Here is a 17648-nt window from a genome sequence, read left to right as displayed (position 1 = left end):
CCAAAGAAAGAGGTTCTAGGAAGCAGAGACTTAGAAAAAGGGAAGGAGGGAAAGGAAGGGAAACCCTCCCCAGTCTTAGAACCCGCCACATACACAACTACCTCCATGGGCCCCCTTCCTGATCCTTCAGTCTCCACCAGAAGGTATGTGTTCAGGAGAGTAGGGAGGAGAACTTTACTTTATCTTTGAATTCCCAAAGCACTTTCACTTTTTAAATACTCATTAAAGAGCATATCACAACCTGCCCTAGGCCACACCATGTTGCAAACATTTTGAGGCCAAAGACATCCCTAGCTACTCTCAGGTGTCTTTAAATACATGGCACAATGAAGCACAGTAAGTAAAAGCACATTCTGTGCTGAAAATGTATCAGTCCATCGATTAAGCCCCAATACGGCCAAGTAGAGGTAGCTCTGCTCTGCACACTGGTGCCCAATCTGATCCTGACCATGTGTTTGAACCGTGAGTTGCTAACTTTTAGATGGAGTCTCTCTTCCCTCCCGTCCTTTTGCGTCTTTACCTTTCCCCAGCTCTTGGAGCACCAATGCCACCCCTCTTTTTGGGAGGACCTTTGTCTGGGAAGCCTTCATGTCCACTTCAGGGATCTTGGTATAGTAAATGGCCATGATAAGAAGACCATGCCCACACTGCCTATGAGATTCAGAAGCCCCTGGTAAGCAGACAGGAGTGATGGTTAGAAATTATTGAGTTGACCATTCACTGCATTTAGGAGTATTGATACCCTCTGTTCCATAAATGAGCTAAAAGATGATGAAAGTGGAAACAGAACATTAATGAATAAGTTCTAAGGGAGTCTGAGCTTTGAAATTTAAATAAGTGGAAAATTCACTGTTAAGACACCAGATGCCCATTGAAGGCCCTGCTAAGGATGATATTTTTGGCCATTTGAGTCCATAAGGCTACCTCCAGCCTTAAACTGAGATGGTAGTTGAGAATAAATGATTACAAGAAACTCACAGACGGATATACCCAATTCAACTAACTTTCTAATGACCCTGCTTCAGATAAACTAAATAAGATACAATCTGGATGTGTTTTCAGCAAAAATAAGGAAGTCAAACGGAGAAGCTTTAACCTCACCTTTAGCCACAGGTAAACCGACGAGAGGCTTAGATTTAAGAGAGTAACATTTCTAAGAACTCAGGCAAAAGAAAAGTCCAAAAACACATTGTGTGTGAGAAGTGAAATTAGTGTGGATAGGAGCAAAGATAAACTTGGTGAAGCACGGGTTTTTCAACTGACCTAAAACAGAGAAGGCAAACTAGCCCCCTTCCTCCCACATGATTGGCAGGTATGAACTGTTAACAGCGATTTTCCTCTGAGCCAGGACTTAGCCTCAGAATCCTTCTGAACACAGTGCTTCCAAGTCATCAGTGTCTATAAGTCAGCACTGGCATGTAAATCTACGCTGGTCATCTTCAGTCTAGGTTACGAAACAAAGAACTCAAACTTCTAGGTTGGGCAGATTTCTGTGAAGGGACACTGGCAAATTGAAGCCCTCTCTCTTGCATGTAGCTAGCCAAGAAAAATAAAGTTGATATTAATAGAATCAAAAGAGAAAAACCTGTCTTGGTAAGCTACACGTCAACATTTTACAGGGGGCTTCAAACACTTCCCTTGGTATGTTAATAATTTAAGCTGCAATCAAGGTTATGATTTCATCCATCACTGTCTACCCTCTGGTTCTATCACCTGCAATGGAGAGTCGATATGCTCTGTACAGTGATAATAGTGCAACTTGTGTAGACACACCACATTTGAAGGCCTCCTGCTCAAATATCAGAATTCAGCCTCTATAGGTAATTTTACAAAGTTATATGATAAAAACATACATAAACATTTAATTTTCAGATCAAATTACATTTAACAAACGACCTAAAAGCTGAAAAAGCACAAGCATGTGATTTTAACAGTTGAGCCATCAGGTTTCAAAAAGGAACACTTCTGTGTTCTAGAATTTCAGTACCTAAAACCTCGATATATTAAAATGGCGCAAAGTATGCTACAATAAAGTCACAGCCTCACTGCAAGAGCATCGTCAGACATTCCATCAGCTCTTCCCTAGATTTCATATCCGGTTTCTCTGTTTAATAACACTCTGCTGCCTCAAACTAAACACTTAATGTCACTTCTCTTTCCTGTGTGTTTCTTTGCCATCATTTTGAAAACTCTGTACAGTATGTAACCCATGAAGACATTACCTGGGGGTTTTAACATAAAGTACGCTGCGGACACGCCAGCATGGCACGTGAAAGGGTGGCCATAATCTTCCATTTTCACTTCTAAGAAGGTTATGTTCACTGTGTAAAAAATATATTCCGGAAAAATAACATGGGTTCTATAGAAGAAAAGAGCCAATCATTAATACATGAGTCACATTTTACCCAATGTATTTTATAACTTTTAGTCTGGAAGATAAGATTCCCTTTCAGAGGACACGTTACGCCGCCATTTTACCCAACGAGTATTTCTCTGAGTGAATCAAAAAGGTATGTGCGTCGTGAGGTCCCAAATTTGCATTACCATCTGGACCGTGATAAGGAAGTATAATTCTGCAAATTTCAGACACCATCCCAGCCCTAAGGGGCCTTCTTCTCTCTCTTCCTCTCCACTTAGCTACACTGCAAGGCCAACACAAGTTCTTCTGTCCTCCAACTCCACGAGTCTTCTGTCACATCTTTCAATTTCCACCACCATAAAATTGGTTCATACCATTGAATCAGCTAATGATTACATACTGCTTCCCCCAAGAGTCCCTGAGTTACCACCTATTATTTTGCTATTTAAGCCTCGAAGGCCTCTGGTTCATCATATGACCAACTAGGAATGAGACTGGCCTTAAGTAGGAGCTGACAGAAATCAATTTTCTTGCCTGAAGGCCATACTTCATGTTTGGCCTCATCTCTAACTAGGACATGGTAGGAATGAATAATCAGCCCCTCACACTTCTTTGAACCAGATGCTTGCTCATACACAGCACTGAGAAGATCTTTGAAAGACAAAGCCAAAAGGATGAGGAGGCAGTGAGAACCATCCAAAAAGCAGTATTAACACCAAAATCACATAAATGGAGAAATTCTTGCTCATTCTGGGAGAAGCCAGAAAAACAGAACACCTACTCAATTCCTTCTTGGATGCGTTTGGATTCTTCATAGTAAATATCCACCAAAGTGCTATTGACTCTCCAGCACCGCAGATTTGTATTATCCTTCCTGTCTGTTATGTTGCAGTTTACAATAAGGGTGGAGCCTATAAAAATCAAATTCACAAATATTAAATGAAAATTCTACCAAAAATGACCTGGTTAATAATTAGATAAAAATTTATCTTTATTTTTTAATGTTACTTTTGTGGTTTTATTTTTATATTCTTTGAAAATGTATTTTTATGTGTGATATGAGATAAAGAATGAACTGCATAACCTTCAAATTTAACAAGTTACACCAACATTATATGTACACTTATTTCTCTTTCCCTACAAATCTTTAAATCCCATAAATTGCCTTTACCAAATTCTTTTATAATCTAGCATCTGGTTATTGTTTTTGTTATATTGCTTTAATTTTATTTGTATTTTATCAATATTTACTCATTGTAATTATATAATAATTTAATATATACTAGAAAAGGTCTCTACTTCTTTTATTCAGTTATTTCTTTGCTAACTCCAGCATTTGGGGCATAAATTTTAGAAATGCTTTGTAAAATTCAGTGATATTTAATGGGTATTATATTAAACTTATATATTAATCTGAGAGAAATATTAAATTTAGGACATTCAGTGATATTTAATGGGTATTATATTAAATTTATATATTAATCTGAGAGAAATAACCTATTTTCGAGACTGAATGTTCCCATTTAGAGACACAGTAAGGAAATTCACTAAAAATTGTCTTCTCCAATGTCCTGGCTTAAAATATAATTATTTTAATGTAGGCAAGTCTTTCAAATTTTGTGTTCATTTTATTCCTTAATATTTTTTTTTTTATTGCAATTATGAATGTCATTTTCCCCAATTACATAATACATAATTACTTCAGGCATATAAAAATGCTATTAGCTTTGAAAGTTTATTTTGTATTGGAAAACCTTACTAAACAGTGATTATAGTGACTTATAGTGTTTTAGAGAATTTTCTCAGAATTTCCAAGTAGATTTCATAGATCATTTGAAATAATTATATGTTTAACATCCTCTTCCAAGACTTACATCTCTTGTCTCTTTATTGTCTGAATACATTGGCTAGAATTTTCAGACAGGAAGGAGGACTAAAGTTAATTAAGGGAGTTAATAACAGATATACTTATCTTTTCTAGGTGTTTATGAAAGCCACTAGAGTATTCACATGGGAAGTGATATGTAGACAAATATCCTCTATTATGGGCATTGTTATTTTCTTAAAAGTTGATAAGACTTCTTAAAACATGTAGGTCCAAAGCCTTTTAAACAGATTTCATCTCCTTTCCACTTGTTGCTTTATAACCTTTCTCACTTCTGCCTTTTACATTTGAGTTCCTCTTCATTTGGGGGATTAGATTTGTGGGAAATTTCTCTTTCTTCTGTTCTTATTCTTCCCTGCCCTGAACACTTCTATCTCAGAAACAACTCTGGGACTTATCTTTTAATAAATTCATTAGTTTTTACTTTTATCTTTGTTATTTTCTTTCAGAGGATTATTTAGTTGCCCCTTTTAAAGAGTTAAATGGTTAGTTTATGTATTTTAATTATTTCTATACTCATTATTAATGCTAATGATATTTAAAGATTAACGTGTTTAGAGTTTAGCATTGGTCACTTTCCATGAAATTTAATATGTTTTCACTGCCGTTATTTTGTAAATATTCTATGACTATGGATTAAATCTAACCAACAAAGCAAATAATTAGAAGATAAATTTGTTGTTGCTTAATTTTTAAAATAAGTAAATTTTATTCATGTGAGGTTTATCATTGTTTTTACTTTGTAAATTTCTAGACTTGCTGCACTGTGATTGCACCATACGGTCTGTATAATTTCCTCTTCTGGGAGTCTTGATTTTTCATAGGTGTTTATGAGTGTGATTTATACAATACATTACTCTTATTATACTACTAGAATCTTTTAGACCCTTATTTGATTAGCCAATGTGTCAAAACCAACGTATGTTAAACTTGTCCACAATAACTGAAACAGTTGTGTTATCTTGCATTGTTTTCGTATATCTGAGTTTTAGCTTTATATATTCTGATGCACTACTACTTAGCACATACTTTTTTTATTAGGGTTAGGTATTGTAATTTTTATTAGTATCAAATGGTTCAATTTGCCATTCAATTTTTACATTGAAAGGTATATTGTCAGATTAAAAGATTAATATTGTCAACATGATTATTAGTGTTAATTTTTGCAAGATATATCTTGTTTATGAATTTATATTTAATCTTCTAGGTCATGTATTTTTAGATCTATATCTTTTGAGAAAAGAATGTTATCAGATTTTAATATTTAACCCAACCTGAGCATTTAGCTTTTAATAAAAACTTTGTTTAAGTTACTATTTTTTCCTCAGAAGTTACTCAACAATATTTATTGTTGAGTAATTTTTATTTTACAAGTGGGATGATGTTTACTGGTCTCTTCCTATGTAAAATAAAGAATATAACATAACTTTTCCTACTCCTTTAATATACTTTCCAGGGTGAGATAATATAATTCAGAATTCTTGATTGACATTATAGTAGTATCACCTCTTTCAGGAATGATTTTTACATTTTCATCAGCTTGGCATAAATGGCCTTAATCATTTAGACCCACAGTGCTCACTGTCAGAGCTTTGATACTGCAACTTCTCCAGGCTTCAGCTCTCTAGATTTTGGTTTTGATGCCTCTCCTGATGAGCTCAGGTACATTCAGCGCTGGAAACTGAATGTGCATGGTGTGTGTCTTCATCTTTGAAATTCAAAAACCCAAAAGGATATGTGCGCACCTGGACTTTTACCCTCAGTGATTTCAACGGCTCCTATAACATTACTCACCAAGCTGTACTTCTATTGTATTGTTTTTTGGATAAGTTATTTTAGGGATTCTTCCTCCACGTCCAACATTTTCTGTTAAAAAATCATACCCACATGAAATTGAATAAGAATCACATGTTATACATTCGCAATTTCTTTAATGAGAACATAGCATTAAAAAACATAGCACAGGGCAGACTTTCAACAAACATTGGTCAAGTAAAATCAAAACTCATGGTGTGACAAAATATGACTCCACAAATGCATATTTTTAAATCGGAAATAATTGAATTGCTAAGGAAAAAACCCTAAAATCCAGGCTACCAAGAGAGTTTTCTTTCCCATCATATATTTGGTATAAAGATAAACTAATGAAATTGTACAATAAAATCTCATTATCTAATAATCCAAATATACTTCTTAAGAGGTGGCTATGAACAAATCTCTTGCCTAGGTCCCAGTTCCACTCCTCGATCCTCCAACCTTGCTTTTCCATATTCTTTCCTCCTTTACCCCTACTGCATACCCCTACTGCACTTCTTCATTCCCACATCCGACTCTGTACTTATCTCCCTTATATCTCCGCTTTGTCTTTCTCTACTTCTTCCATTCTCCATCTGTCCACCAAAATTTAATAATTTTGTTAGTCCCATGCTCCTCCTATACATTTAGGTGGAATATAAAAAGTTATAAAAAGGAAGCTTGGAAAATGCAAAAACATATGTTCTTTATGATGGCCATAATATTTGCAGATTCTAGAAATTCTTCGAATTTAGTACATCTCAAACAGAGGTCATCACCAGCTAGATAAAGAACCACCTTCCACAGATCATGCACAACTAAAATTTGAAAGTCATTCTTGGCAATAGTTTTTCTCTCACCCTCTTCAAATTATCAATCACCAAGTCGAACTTATTTTACTTCTTAACATTTCTCAGTCTGTGCCTCTTTCTTTACCCCTAAACGTTCGATTTTCTACTCTCTACTCTTTCCCTAGGCACTCTCATTGGCATCCACCTCTTCGAACAGCATTTAAAGGCCAGTGACATTGTAAGTTGAATCTGCAGCACTTTTTCTAAGCTCCAGACCCACAGAGACCAAGGCCAACTCCATATTTCCACGTGAGCGCCTCAAGAGCACCAAGTACTCAACTTAGCCATGACAAAACCCATGATCTCACTCCTAAATTGTTCTCCAAAGTTATCTTATTTCATTGAATAGTATTACCATCCAGTTAGTTGTATATGCCCAAAGACAAAGCTTTCTTGACCTTGCCACATCCCTAACCCCAGATTCAGTCCAACACTAAGACCTGTGGGTTTTACCTCCTAAAATGCCTCAAATCCATCCACGTTGCTCCATCTTCAGTGCCATCATGTTGCCTGTGCCTACCCGATGTCTCACCTGCATTGCTGCACTTGTCTACTAACCACTACTGCTATCTCTATAGAGATCATTCTATGCACAGCAGCCACAGCGAGTTTCCAGAAACGTAAGTCACATCATGCTACTGTCCTGCTCTCAAACCCTCTGGCTGCTTCCCATTGTTCTTAGGATAAAATTTGTACTCCTCACTTTGGATTGCATGTTCTTCCTCAATGTTGGCCCTTAGCTACTTCTCCAACATCATTTCCTGCCATGATCTCCCTTAGTCAGCATTGCTCCAGTCGACCTGTCTGCTTTCCATCTTTCGGCCTTCCCTTGCTTGTTTTTTTTTTTCCCGGGTTTTTGGTTTTGTTTGTCCCTTCGTTTTCAAAAATCTCACCCATTCCATTTCTCAGTTAATGCTTCCTGACTGTCAGCATCACTATTATCAGGAATCTTTCACTGACCCATTGTCTTCTCAACAGGTCCTTGTGTCTTGATATCTTATTTTCCTTTCTTTCATTGCATTCATCTCTTTGGTAATTGCTCACTAGTAGATTATTTGATTAATCTCTGCCTCCCTCCCTGCTCAGACTTCAAAGCTCCATCAGAGCAGTAGTCATGGGCTGTCTTCCCCACCACCATGTTCTCTCTGCTTAGCATAGGACCTGGTCTTGGGCACTCAATAAAGCATCACTAAATGACTGCCTGAAGAAGAATCCTTACCACTTCCATCAAAGTTTAGATTTTCAGCACTCTTCTGGATGTTGCTGCAGCTGCCTGAGTGACCTCCAGGCCTCTGGATCCCTTTCAACGCCTGCTCAAACCATCTCAAGGCTGAGCTCACCCATCCCAAGTGCAGGTTTGTCACTTTGTGCTTGTACCCATTCCAGGGCTCTTTGGTGCTGCATGATAAAGCCTGCATATAAAGGGTCCCCTTGACCCTGACCCAGTTTGATTCTATGGCCTCAGCTTCCACCATGCCTCACTTCATATTGATGCTCTAACCAGATTCATTTTAGATCCATCATCAACTACAATGGCAGACACATCTACGCTTTGCCTTATAGTATTTTCTCTGCCCCTCTTCACTCTTCTTTATTTCTGTAACTCCTGCTCATCCTTTAAAATTCAACTGAGAGACATTTTCTCTTGAAAGCCTTCAAGACTCTTTACTCTTTAGTAGCCTGTGGCTACTTCTGATTCTTTTCCTGCTCCTATAACTGTCTATAACTCTATCCTTACTACACAATATTAAAATGATCCATTTATATCTCTAGCTCTTCCTCCACTAGGCAGAAGAAACCATGTTTTTTCTTTTTAATTATCAGGTTCTAACAATTTTGGCATATAATAGATCATAAATAAATGTTTATTGCAATGATGTGAAATGTAGACTACTGGAAGCAGTGACCTCTTGAGGTCTTATTCTTCATTTTGCCTTTGAAATTTCTCCTTTCCAAGAATTTCCTCAGCTCCTGATAAAACTAGAGCATGGTAGGAGTCAGTCATCCAGTCCATATGTGGATCTGTGCTTAACAGAGGCCATGCACCGGATTGATGTCAGGGGTTCACTTTCTGTGCATGAGACACAGAAAGTGCCCACTTACAGGATTATAGCAGTTAGCTATAATCCCAAAGCATAAGTCATAAATCTAATGCAATTAATTTTCATAACTATGGGTCCCCAGGTGGAAAACAGGAAGCCATCCATGCTGAACACATCCCCTAAAAGAGCCACATCATCAAGAAATCGCTAAGTATCCCCCAGCACGTGAAGTCTGACAGAAATTAGTGACAAACATCAAGGTCCAAGTAGAAGACATACTCAGCCTTAAGTTCTTTCACTTAGATAAGTGAATATAGAAAACAACCCTCTACTGGGAAAAAAGCAAAAGGCAACATAGCAGGAACTCCTTGTTGAATGGGTTCAGAAAACATTTGCCTGGGCCCTGAAGGCCCAAGTTTTGGCCCTGTTTCTGTGACTAACCAGTTTTGTAAGCATCAATAAGTCTGTCCCTCCTGGATCTCTGTAAAATTAATAGTTTGAGCTAAATTATTTCCAAGGTTTCTTCTACCTCTAAGATTCTGCTTTCAAATCTCCAGCACACATATTTAAGAACTAAAATTCCATGAGCATTGGACACACTGCAGCACCTGAGCCAAGGGAAGGCAAAGCTGGAATGGTCCACTGAAATAGCCATGGTAGTGAAGGCTGAGGAAAATAAAGCGATATTCATAATATTCACCATTTACTGAATATCTAGACTTGGCCAGGCACCCCAATGGCTACTCTACATACGTGATCTCACTTAATTTTCATAAATAAACCAAGAGTTTTGAATCTTCTGTTTTTTCAGATGAGGAAACTAAACCACCTGTGCCCTTTTGCCTCCCTCTTTGGCCCCTCTGATTCTAATAACGGCAACTTCCGGAGCCCGCTAACCTTCAGGAAAATCGAGATCAAGAATCATTTCTCTCGAAGTCAGAGAGCCATCTCACGCAAAGCCAGGAGAAAGCCAGGCAATGGAGCTAAGCACTTACTGGTGTTCACAGAAATCCTGTTGAAAATATTGTACCGTGTCCCTGCATGTGTCAGTCTGGCTTGGCATGCATAGTTCCCTCTGTCCTCTGCCGAGACATTGTTCACAGAAAGCTTTATTCCCCAAGGAGCAAACCGCTCTCCTTTAATCTCTTTACAGTCCTAAAAACCAAAAAAGAAATCAATTCAGAGTATTTGGGGTATCAGTTTCATTCCTAGTTAGCACCATCTTACCACTGTGAAGAGATGCAAGGAAGCACTTTGGTCCCTAGACGTTAGGTAGTTTATAATCTAACTAAAGAAAACATTTATTTATTTATTTATTCATTCATTCATTCATTCATTCATTCATTTATATACACATATACAATTGGCAAAGAATTTTTAACAGGCGAAAATGAGTGACATAAATATTAAGTTTATAGGAGTTCAATGGACAGAGGCTTACGCAGGCTGGAAGGAAGACTTCATAGGGGAAGACTGAGACTGGGGCTTAAAGGGGTCTGGTAGAAGGATGTCAGCAGATGGGAAAGTCCTCCACCTACAGGGGTCCAGCTGTCCCAAAAGACCACCATCTAATGGCACCATGCCCATTGGCCGAGACTGCAAGTGAAAGGTGGCTTCCACTGTGTTACAGGCCCAATCACACCTGCACCTATCAAGGGTCAGAGTCTACAGAAATCCAAAATAACTCATCACCATAGTCAAAGTATGCTGGCCAGGCTTACAGACTGCAGATGTCATGTCACTTCTCACGTCTCGCATGCTTCCACTGCATCAACAAGGAAACAGTCTTACACCGACTGAACTTGAAGACTGGTTAGTCTTGGCAATGTCGTTCTAATTTGTCATCCTCAGCAATCTCCCAGAGGGCAAGCATCAGCATTCATCTGTCCTGTCCTGGCAGAAGCACACACTCTCATGCTAATCACCACTTCTTCCATCTCACAGGCCCACTTCTGAACTCTGTCTCCAATCTTTTCCCTTTCTTCAGGAAGCTCCACTCTACAGGGTGACTTCTTGGATAATTGAGTCATTTTAAGCCCTACTTTTTGTTAGCATTGTGAGAGACTCCGGTCATGCAGGAATAAGATGCTGTTCCTATCTTCAAACGCTCACAGTCATTATAACAGAGAAGACAAACACACAAACCCCTAACATAAATAAAGATTTAATTGTCCAAGTTCTGAGCGGTCCCCTCACTGAGTCAGCCACAATTCAGCATAAGACCTCATTCTCTGCAATTGTGTTAACAAATCTATCTCGAAAGGTGAAAATAATGCCAGAACAAGCATTTGCTTACTTATGATGTGAACTACTACTTTCTAGAAGTCTTACATTATTTCTCTATAAGTACCCTAGATGGGAAACTAAATTATAACCAGACAATTGCTTACCAAATGGAATGGGAATTACTAATAAGAGCCAGATGTGTGAAGGCATCAGACTCTGATAATGTGATGTTCCTTCTTCAGAGAAAGAACAAGCAAAACGTTTAAATCTTTGGACTATGGAAACCTCTTCCCTGGACAAGCTTGGGTCAGTACAGTCTCTGGGCCTCCCTTTCTGTGTTTCCATTGCTGATCAGTACTCTTTCTCATTGACTAATTCTTTCTTTCCAGATGCACAGATATTTAATCATATTAAAGTTTAGCCTTGCTGGTTTAAGAGCCATCTATTCTTTTATAATAGCGAGGATGGCCTCTACTGTAATCTACTTGAGCACTATTTTAGAGTTTAAATTCTCAGGTTTTAATTTTTATTTAAAATTTTGTGGGTAATATCTCACTAACAAGATTTAAAATTAAAATATTAACAATAACAGCAGCTAACATTCGAATGTGTTTTATATTTCAAGCACCAAGTAGAACACTCCTAGCCCAGCATGTACAATGATTCTGAGACATAAAATAACCCACAGCATTCTAAGTTAGAGTGACTATAGAGAGTGATGGAGATGAAACCAGTGAGGTAGCCAGAAGGCCAGTCATAAAAAATAAAAAATAAATAAAAGAATAAAAATAAAAACACGAAAGGGGGATAAACATCTGAAGCTTTTTAAGCAAAAGAATAAGTTGACTAAATTTGTTTTTTAGAATTATCCATCTGGTTGTTGTGTGGGAAAAGATTAAAGATGGGGCATTCTAAAAAATAGGAAATGATTTAAGAAGTTACTCCCATAAACTTTTCCCCATAAGGCTAAATAAAGCGTGAAATAAGGCAAGACAGTGGGGATAGTGAGAAGGGAACACAAAAACAATAATTTTAAGCAATTCCAATCCACATAATTTAGTGACAAATTTGGAATATGGAGAAAGAACAGGACTTCTGATAAAAAGTGTTTCTAAACATGGTGACTTTGGCGAGTTGCATGGATTGAAATATCTAAGTAGAATATGTGGTATGTTGTTGGACAGTATCCGGAGGTTGAGCGACAGATCCAAGTGGCAGAGAGTTGGGAGCCATCTGTATATGGATGGTTCTATGAGCCATCCATTTAGATGAAATTGAAGCAAAATTAGAAGATGACCATGACTGAAAATGACACCCCAAAATCTAAGACCCAAATATAGAATATGAGAATCCAGTGATGATTACTAAGGAAGGGATGGGATAGGGGAAAACAGAGATAAAGAATGAATATGTCTCAGCTAGAAAGAAGAAGGAATTCTTAGCTGACGGGAACATCCAGCAGTGGTGGATGCTACAAGGAGATCAAAATCAGGGTTGATCAAAATGAATGTCATATTTGGCAGCTGGAAAGCCAGTAGTAACCTCAGGAAGTATAGATTCAGCATAGTGATGGGGTACAAATCATGTATTAAGGAGTAATTTGGAATTAAAAAAAAAATGGAGACATGCATGCTTTTCCAGGTGTGAATACTTTACTACCTGTAAAAATGGATGTTTTAGTACCTGAACCTTCAATTTCAAGTACCACCTTTACTCCCGTCACCTCAATTCTCTCAGCCACAATCTGGACTTTGTCATTGTCCATAACTACTATGTCTCCAAATTCTTAAAAACAGAGCCACCATTCTGCTATAACTTGTTATTATTCCACCTCTTCCATTCCTTTATTTTCACAGAATAATAACAATATCTAATAATTGTTTATTAAGTAATTACTATGTACCCACACTGAACAAAATGCTTAGTGCATAGATTATTTCTTTTAATCTTCAAAACTCTATGGGCCATATCTCTCAGACTAGAGTTAGTCACAGAAAACAAAAAGCATTCTATATCAGGCAGAAAAGGATTCAATACAAGATATTAGATGCCTACAAAATCTTAAGAAGTACTCACAGAGTGAGATCTAGTCCAGAACCACACTGCAAAACTAGCTCATGTGATAGCTGCTCCCTCTACCACAATCATGACAATGAAAATTAAGATTCTTAAATACACTACTCTCAAGTCAGAGACCAAGAGTTGCCACTTATGCAACTGTAGTGTGAAGTCATGCCACATCTGGTAGAGCCACACCAACAAATAAATCGGAAGACAGATGCACTGCTTTGCAGCTCTCACAAACCTAGGGACTGGACCCCAAAACATCACTGCAAACAATTCCCATTGTCATGTTGTCCAGTAGAAAAAAGCAGGAAGATCCACCATCCTCACTTCAGATTTTCAGTGAAACCAGCTGGAGAAACAGAATCACATCCAGGACCGCAGCTGCAGGCAACTCTGGAAAACGTAGAGTGTTTTTTCAGTTGTTTCGATATTATTTTCTAGCTTTACAGCCTCTCTAGTATAAAGAGGCTCACCATGGATAGTGAGTGTCTATTCACCATATCCATTGTATTTTTCTTACCTGAACTTTCTATTCATCTACCCCCTTCTTTTTTAAAATCTTAATTTGAATCGGTCCCCTTAATTCTTTATTTTCTCCTAATTTCCAGTTTCCTTCAGGCGTTATTTCCTTTCCTACCCAACCTAAACTTGTGTGGCCGTCTTTTTAATCAGCGCCACTTCCAATCAGCTCTGTAGCCCTTTAGCTTTCCAGCATGTTCATGCTGCAACACCACCAACCCACGTCAACCCCACCATCCCTCTCTTGTAGCCAGACAAGCACTACAAGAAACAGTCATTTAAACGGGGGTCTTGGCACCACTACAAGTTCATGGTCTTCACCTTACAAATTCTTTGCATCTCCTACAACTCTCTCTCTCCTATTCGCTATGTTGCTTTTTCAAATTTTCCACATAACATCTTTTGATTAACAGAGGAAATGGGGGCCATCAAGAACAAGTACCCTCCACTTAACTCTCCTCCTGTTTTCCCTCATTCTATTAGTTCTACTTCATACCTTTTTTAAAACAGTCCCCATTTCTGAACTAAATTTCTGAAACAGCCTACGTGGTCATCATGCCACCATTCTCAAGCCCTTCCAATTTATTCACTATAACGCCTACATGAAGACTTTACCAAAATGAAAAGTTGATCGTGTCATGATCCTGATGATGTAATGGGCTGTTAAAATACTGTAAGTGGGGAAAAGGCTATGTATAGGTCAGCATACAGGGTCATCTACTTCTTAACATCACCGTGGTCCACTCTTACGTGTACCCTACACTCTCACCAGTGCCACTCAAACACCATTCTCTTTCTCCCTAACACCTTTTCACATACCGTTTTCTTGAATTTTCATCCTTCCTTCCTTTCCCCAGGTTAACTGCTCTTCATTCTTAAAGCACAGTTCAAAAGTCACTTCCTCCAGGAAGCATTTCTCAGACATTCCTAGTGACTAATCTACTTTTGCCTTTTTTTGTGTTTACCTCATGCTATAATAAAAAATTTAGTTTTCTTGTTGGCTTCCTCTGGTGAGCCTCTTTTGAAGGCAGGGACTCTTTTTCAATATTACATCACCGGTGCCAGGCAGATAATAGGCTCTAAATATTTTGAGAATGTATTCTAACCCTCCCATCTTACAAATGGAAACACTGAGGCCCCAAGAGTGACTCAAGAGAATTAGTTAGTGGAAAAACAGAGCCATAACTGGGGTCACTGAATCTGAACAGGTAAGCACTTTCAGAATGATGCTTCCTCCTTATATTGCTTGCTTCCTAGCTTCCGCTTATCTTCTCAAGCTGAGTGGTTCCTTTAAAAATAAGGATGTCTGAGGCTTACCCATGAATAGTCTGATTCAGTTAGTGGAGGGTGAGTCTGAGCATCCACTATTTTAAAAGGTCCATAAGGTAAAATCCAATGCCCACTTAGGTCTGATAATCACAGCTCTGAGTCCATCTTCAAGTCTTACAGAAATTGAAATTTATATTAAATAATGATAAAGATTATAACACTTCCTACGTTGCTAATAATCACCCAGCCCCTCAAAGTCTTATCATACTGGAAAAAGAAAGAATAGATTTTATCCTCAGAATAGTAGTCTTAAGGCTTGAAGAGCCTTCTGAAATCATGTAATCTAAACCCTCATTTTATAAGTGAGAAAATTAAGACTCAAAAAATCTATATCTTGACACTGGGGTAGTGGCAGAGTTACTTCTAAAATTCTACCTCTCCACAAATGACAAATGCTTTCATATCTATGACCATAATAGGTCCAAGTCAGGAGGAAAAAAATTCCTACTGTCAAGACCCTAATGGGTTATAATAATGGTGCCAGGAGGTGGAAGTTGTGAAGCTGTAAGGTGGGAGAGGGAATGCCTGAGAAATAGAGCCTAAAGAAGCCACTGGAGGAATATGTGACTCTATCCTGAGAAGTCCAAAGCTGAGGCGATGCCACAGTCAAAGGCAATTGAGACTGAGCAGACTGTGGTCTGGAAATTAAAACCTTCTGAACAAAACAGGAATATTGTTAATAATTAAACTGTAGTGAGAGTCAATGCTAAGAAGAAAATAATGAGATAGAGTATGTAAGGTGCATTTTATATGTCCTGACACATGATAGGCATTAAATGAATATCTGTTATGTAATTTTGTTCATTGACTTAATAGTTGATAATAAAATGAAAAATATTGGGAAGTAGAAAGAACTTGGAGGCAGTACGTATTTACTGAACATTCCCTAAATACTAGGTATTATTGTCACAAGTCGGGAAGGCACGGGTGGTGGCTATAAAGTTTCTAACAATGTCTGAAATGTTCATCAAGATGAGTTTTTCATTAATGGAAAATGAGGTTTTTAGCACTAACTATCCTAAATATTTCTGAGGGTGAGGACCGATAGACTGATAAGACAGCACTCTTGATAGATCTATGGCTTATGGGACAAAAGTTAGGGTTGGAGCCTGCCAAGGAGGAATAGCCTCGATGAACTCTCAGGCCTTCAGTTGGGATCTTAAATGACCACAGAGTTTGGCTGAATCCCTAAACAAACAGCCCTAAAAGAGACCGAATCAATCATAATTTAAAAGTATCTTTTGATCACTGACTGAATTAATTTAATACACTTAACTAGCCAAGCGAAGGTAAATCCTCAATTCAGGAATATTGTAATATATGGAGCCTCAAATGAACTCTACAGTTTTTCAAATTCAATGTTTGGCACTCAAGCAATAACTCAAAAATAACCAATTCTGTAAGGAGATAAGACAATGTGATCCCAACCTAAGAGAATTGGCAAATACATGGGGAAACCTAGTAATGGAATTATCAGACACCGACTCTATAATAGTTGTCTTCAATTTGGTTTAGAAACTCAATGATAAGATTTAGAAATTCAACTGTGTATATAAACTACACAAAAAAACAAATAAATATTCTAAGATTAAAAACGCTAATAACTAAAATTAAGAAGTAAACTGATGAGTTTAATAGAAGATGAGACCAAGCTGAAGATAAAAGTAGCAACTGGAAAACAGGTCAGAAAGAAATATTTCATCAAAGCATATACACACAAAATAATTGAAAATAAAAAAATTCATGAAATATAGAAAATGTTTTTTTAAAGATCAAACATATATTCTTTTGTAGTTCCAAAAGAAGATGAAAGTAAAGTAAAAGCTATGTTGGAAGAACTAATGACAGAAGATAATGATGGAAGGGGGAAGACATCAAGCCACAATTTCAACATTACAAAGCACATTTAGAATATATAATAAGAAATTAACAATTCAACTTGCCATAGTAAAACTCCTGAAACCCAAAGACATGGAGAGAATTCTAAAAATATTCAGAGAAAAATACCTATTGCCTTGAAAGAACAAAAGAGCTATTTACAAGATCATAAAAGAGATGACCCTGTTCACATATCATGAGAAAAAATGGACTTTATAAGACAGTGGTGTAATATGTTCAAAGTGTTAAAAGAAAATAAATGCCAGCCCATCAAAATTATCTTACAAAAATTAAGGTGAAATGAAGAATTTTTCAGACAAACAAAATGAAATAATTCATAAGAAAATTCATACCAAGGGAATTTTTGAGTAATACTAGTCAGGCAGAAAAAATTATTCCACACGGAAGCTCAGAAATACAGGGTAGAATGAAGAACAAGGCCAAGATTAAATATAAAAGAATAATGACTGAGCATAGTAATAATATCTAGTGGTGTTTAAAATATATAAATCAATAACTACAACAGCATATAAGCCAAAGGATTGCTAAATGGAGTTAAAGGATTCTAAGATACTTACTTTGTTTAGGAAGTATTAAAAGTACTAATTTGTATTAGACTTTAATAAGTCAAGTATGAATGTTATGTGTAAAATAATCAGTAAAATAACTGTTGAAAATGCATACTATCAAACTACCAG

At 37.3% G+C, this 17648-nt stretch overlaps 1 protein-coding gene across 1 annotated transcript in view; it reads right to left on the bottom strand.

Annotated features, from left to right (window-relative positions):
* Positions 1-17648, bottom strand: part of IL1RL2 (interleukin 1 receptor like 2) — a 44168-nt gene that overhangs the window by 9626 nt on the left and 16894 nt on the right. The window contains exons 4-9 of the mRNA XM_011370149.2: positions 9927-10086; positions 6818-6820; positions 6039-6110; positions 3141-3270; positions 2223-2359; positions 521-670 (exon numbers count right to left, since the gene is read on the bottom strand). Coding sequence (XP_011368451.2) covers positions 521-670; positions 2223-2359; positions 3141-3270; positions 6039-6110; positions 6818-6820; positions 9927-10086 — 652 coding nt within the window. The remainder of the gene's footprint in view (positions 1-520; positions 671-2222; positions 2360-3140; positions 3271-6038; positions 6111-6817; positions 6821-9926; positions 10087-17648) is intronic.

Source organism: Pteropus vampyrus, unplaced genomic scaffold, assembly GCF_000151845.1.
Source record: "Pteropus vampyrus isolate Shadow unplaced genomic scaffold, Pvam_2.0 Scaffold160, whole genome shotgun sequence".
Taxonomy (NCBI): domain Eukaryota; kingdom Metazoa; phylum Chordata; class Mammalia; order Chiroptera; family Pteropodidae; genus Pteropus; species Pteropus vampyrus.
This window is presented reverse-complemented; position numbering and strand designations above follow the sequence as displayed.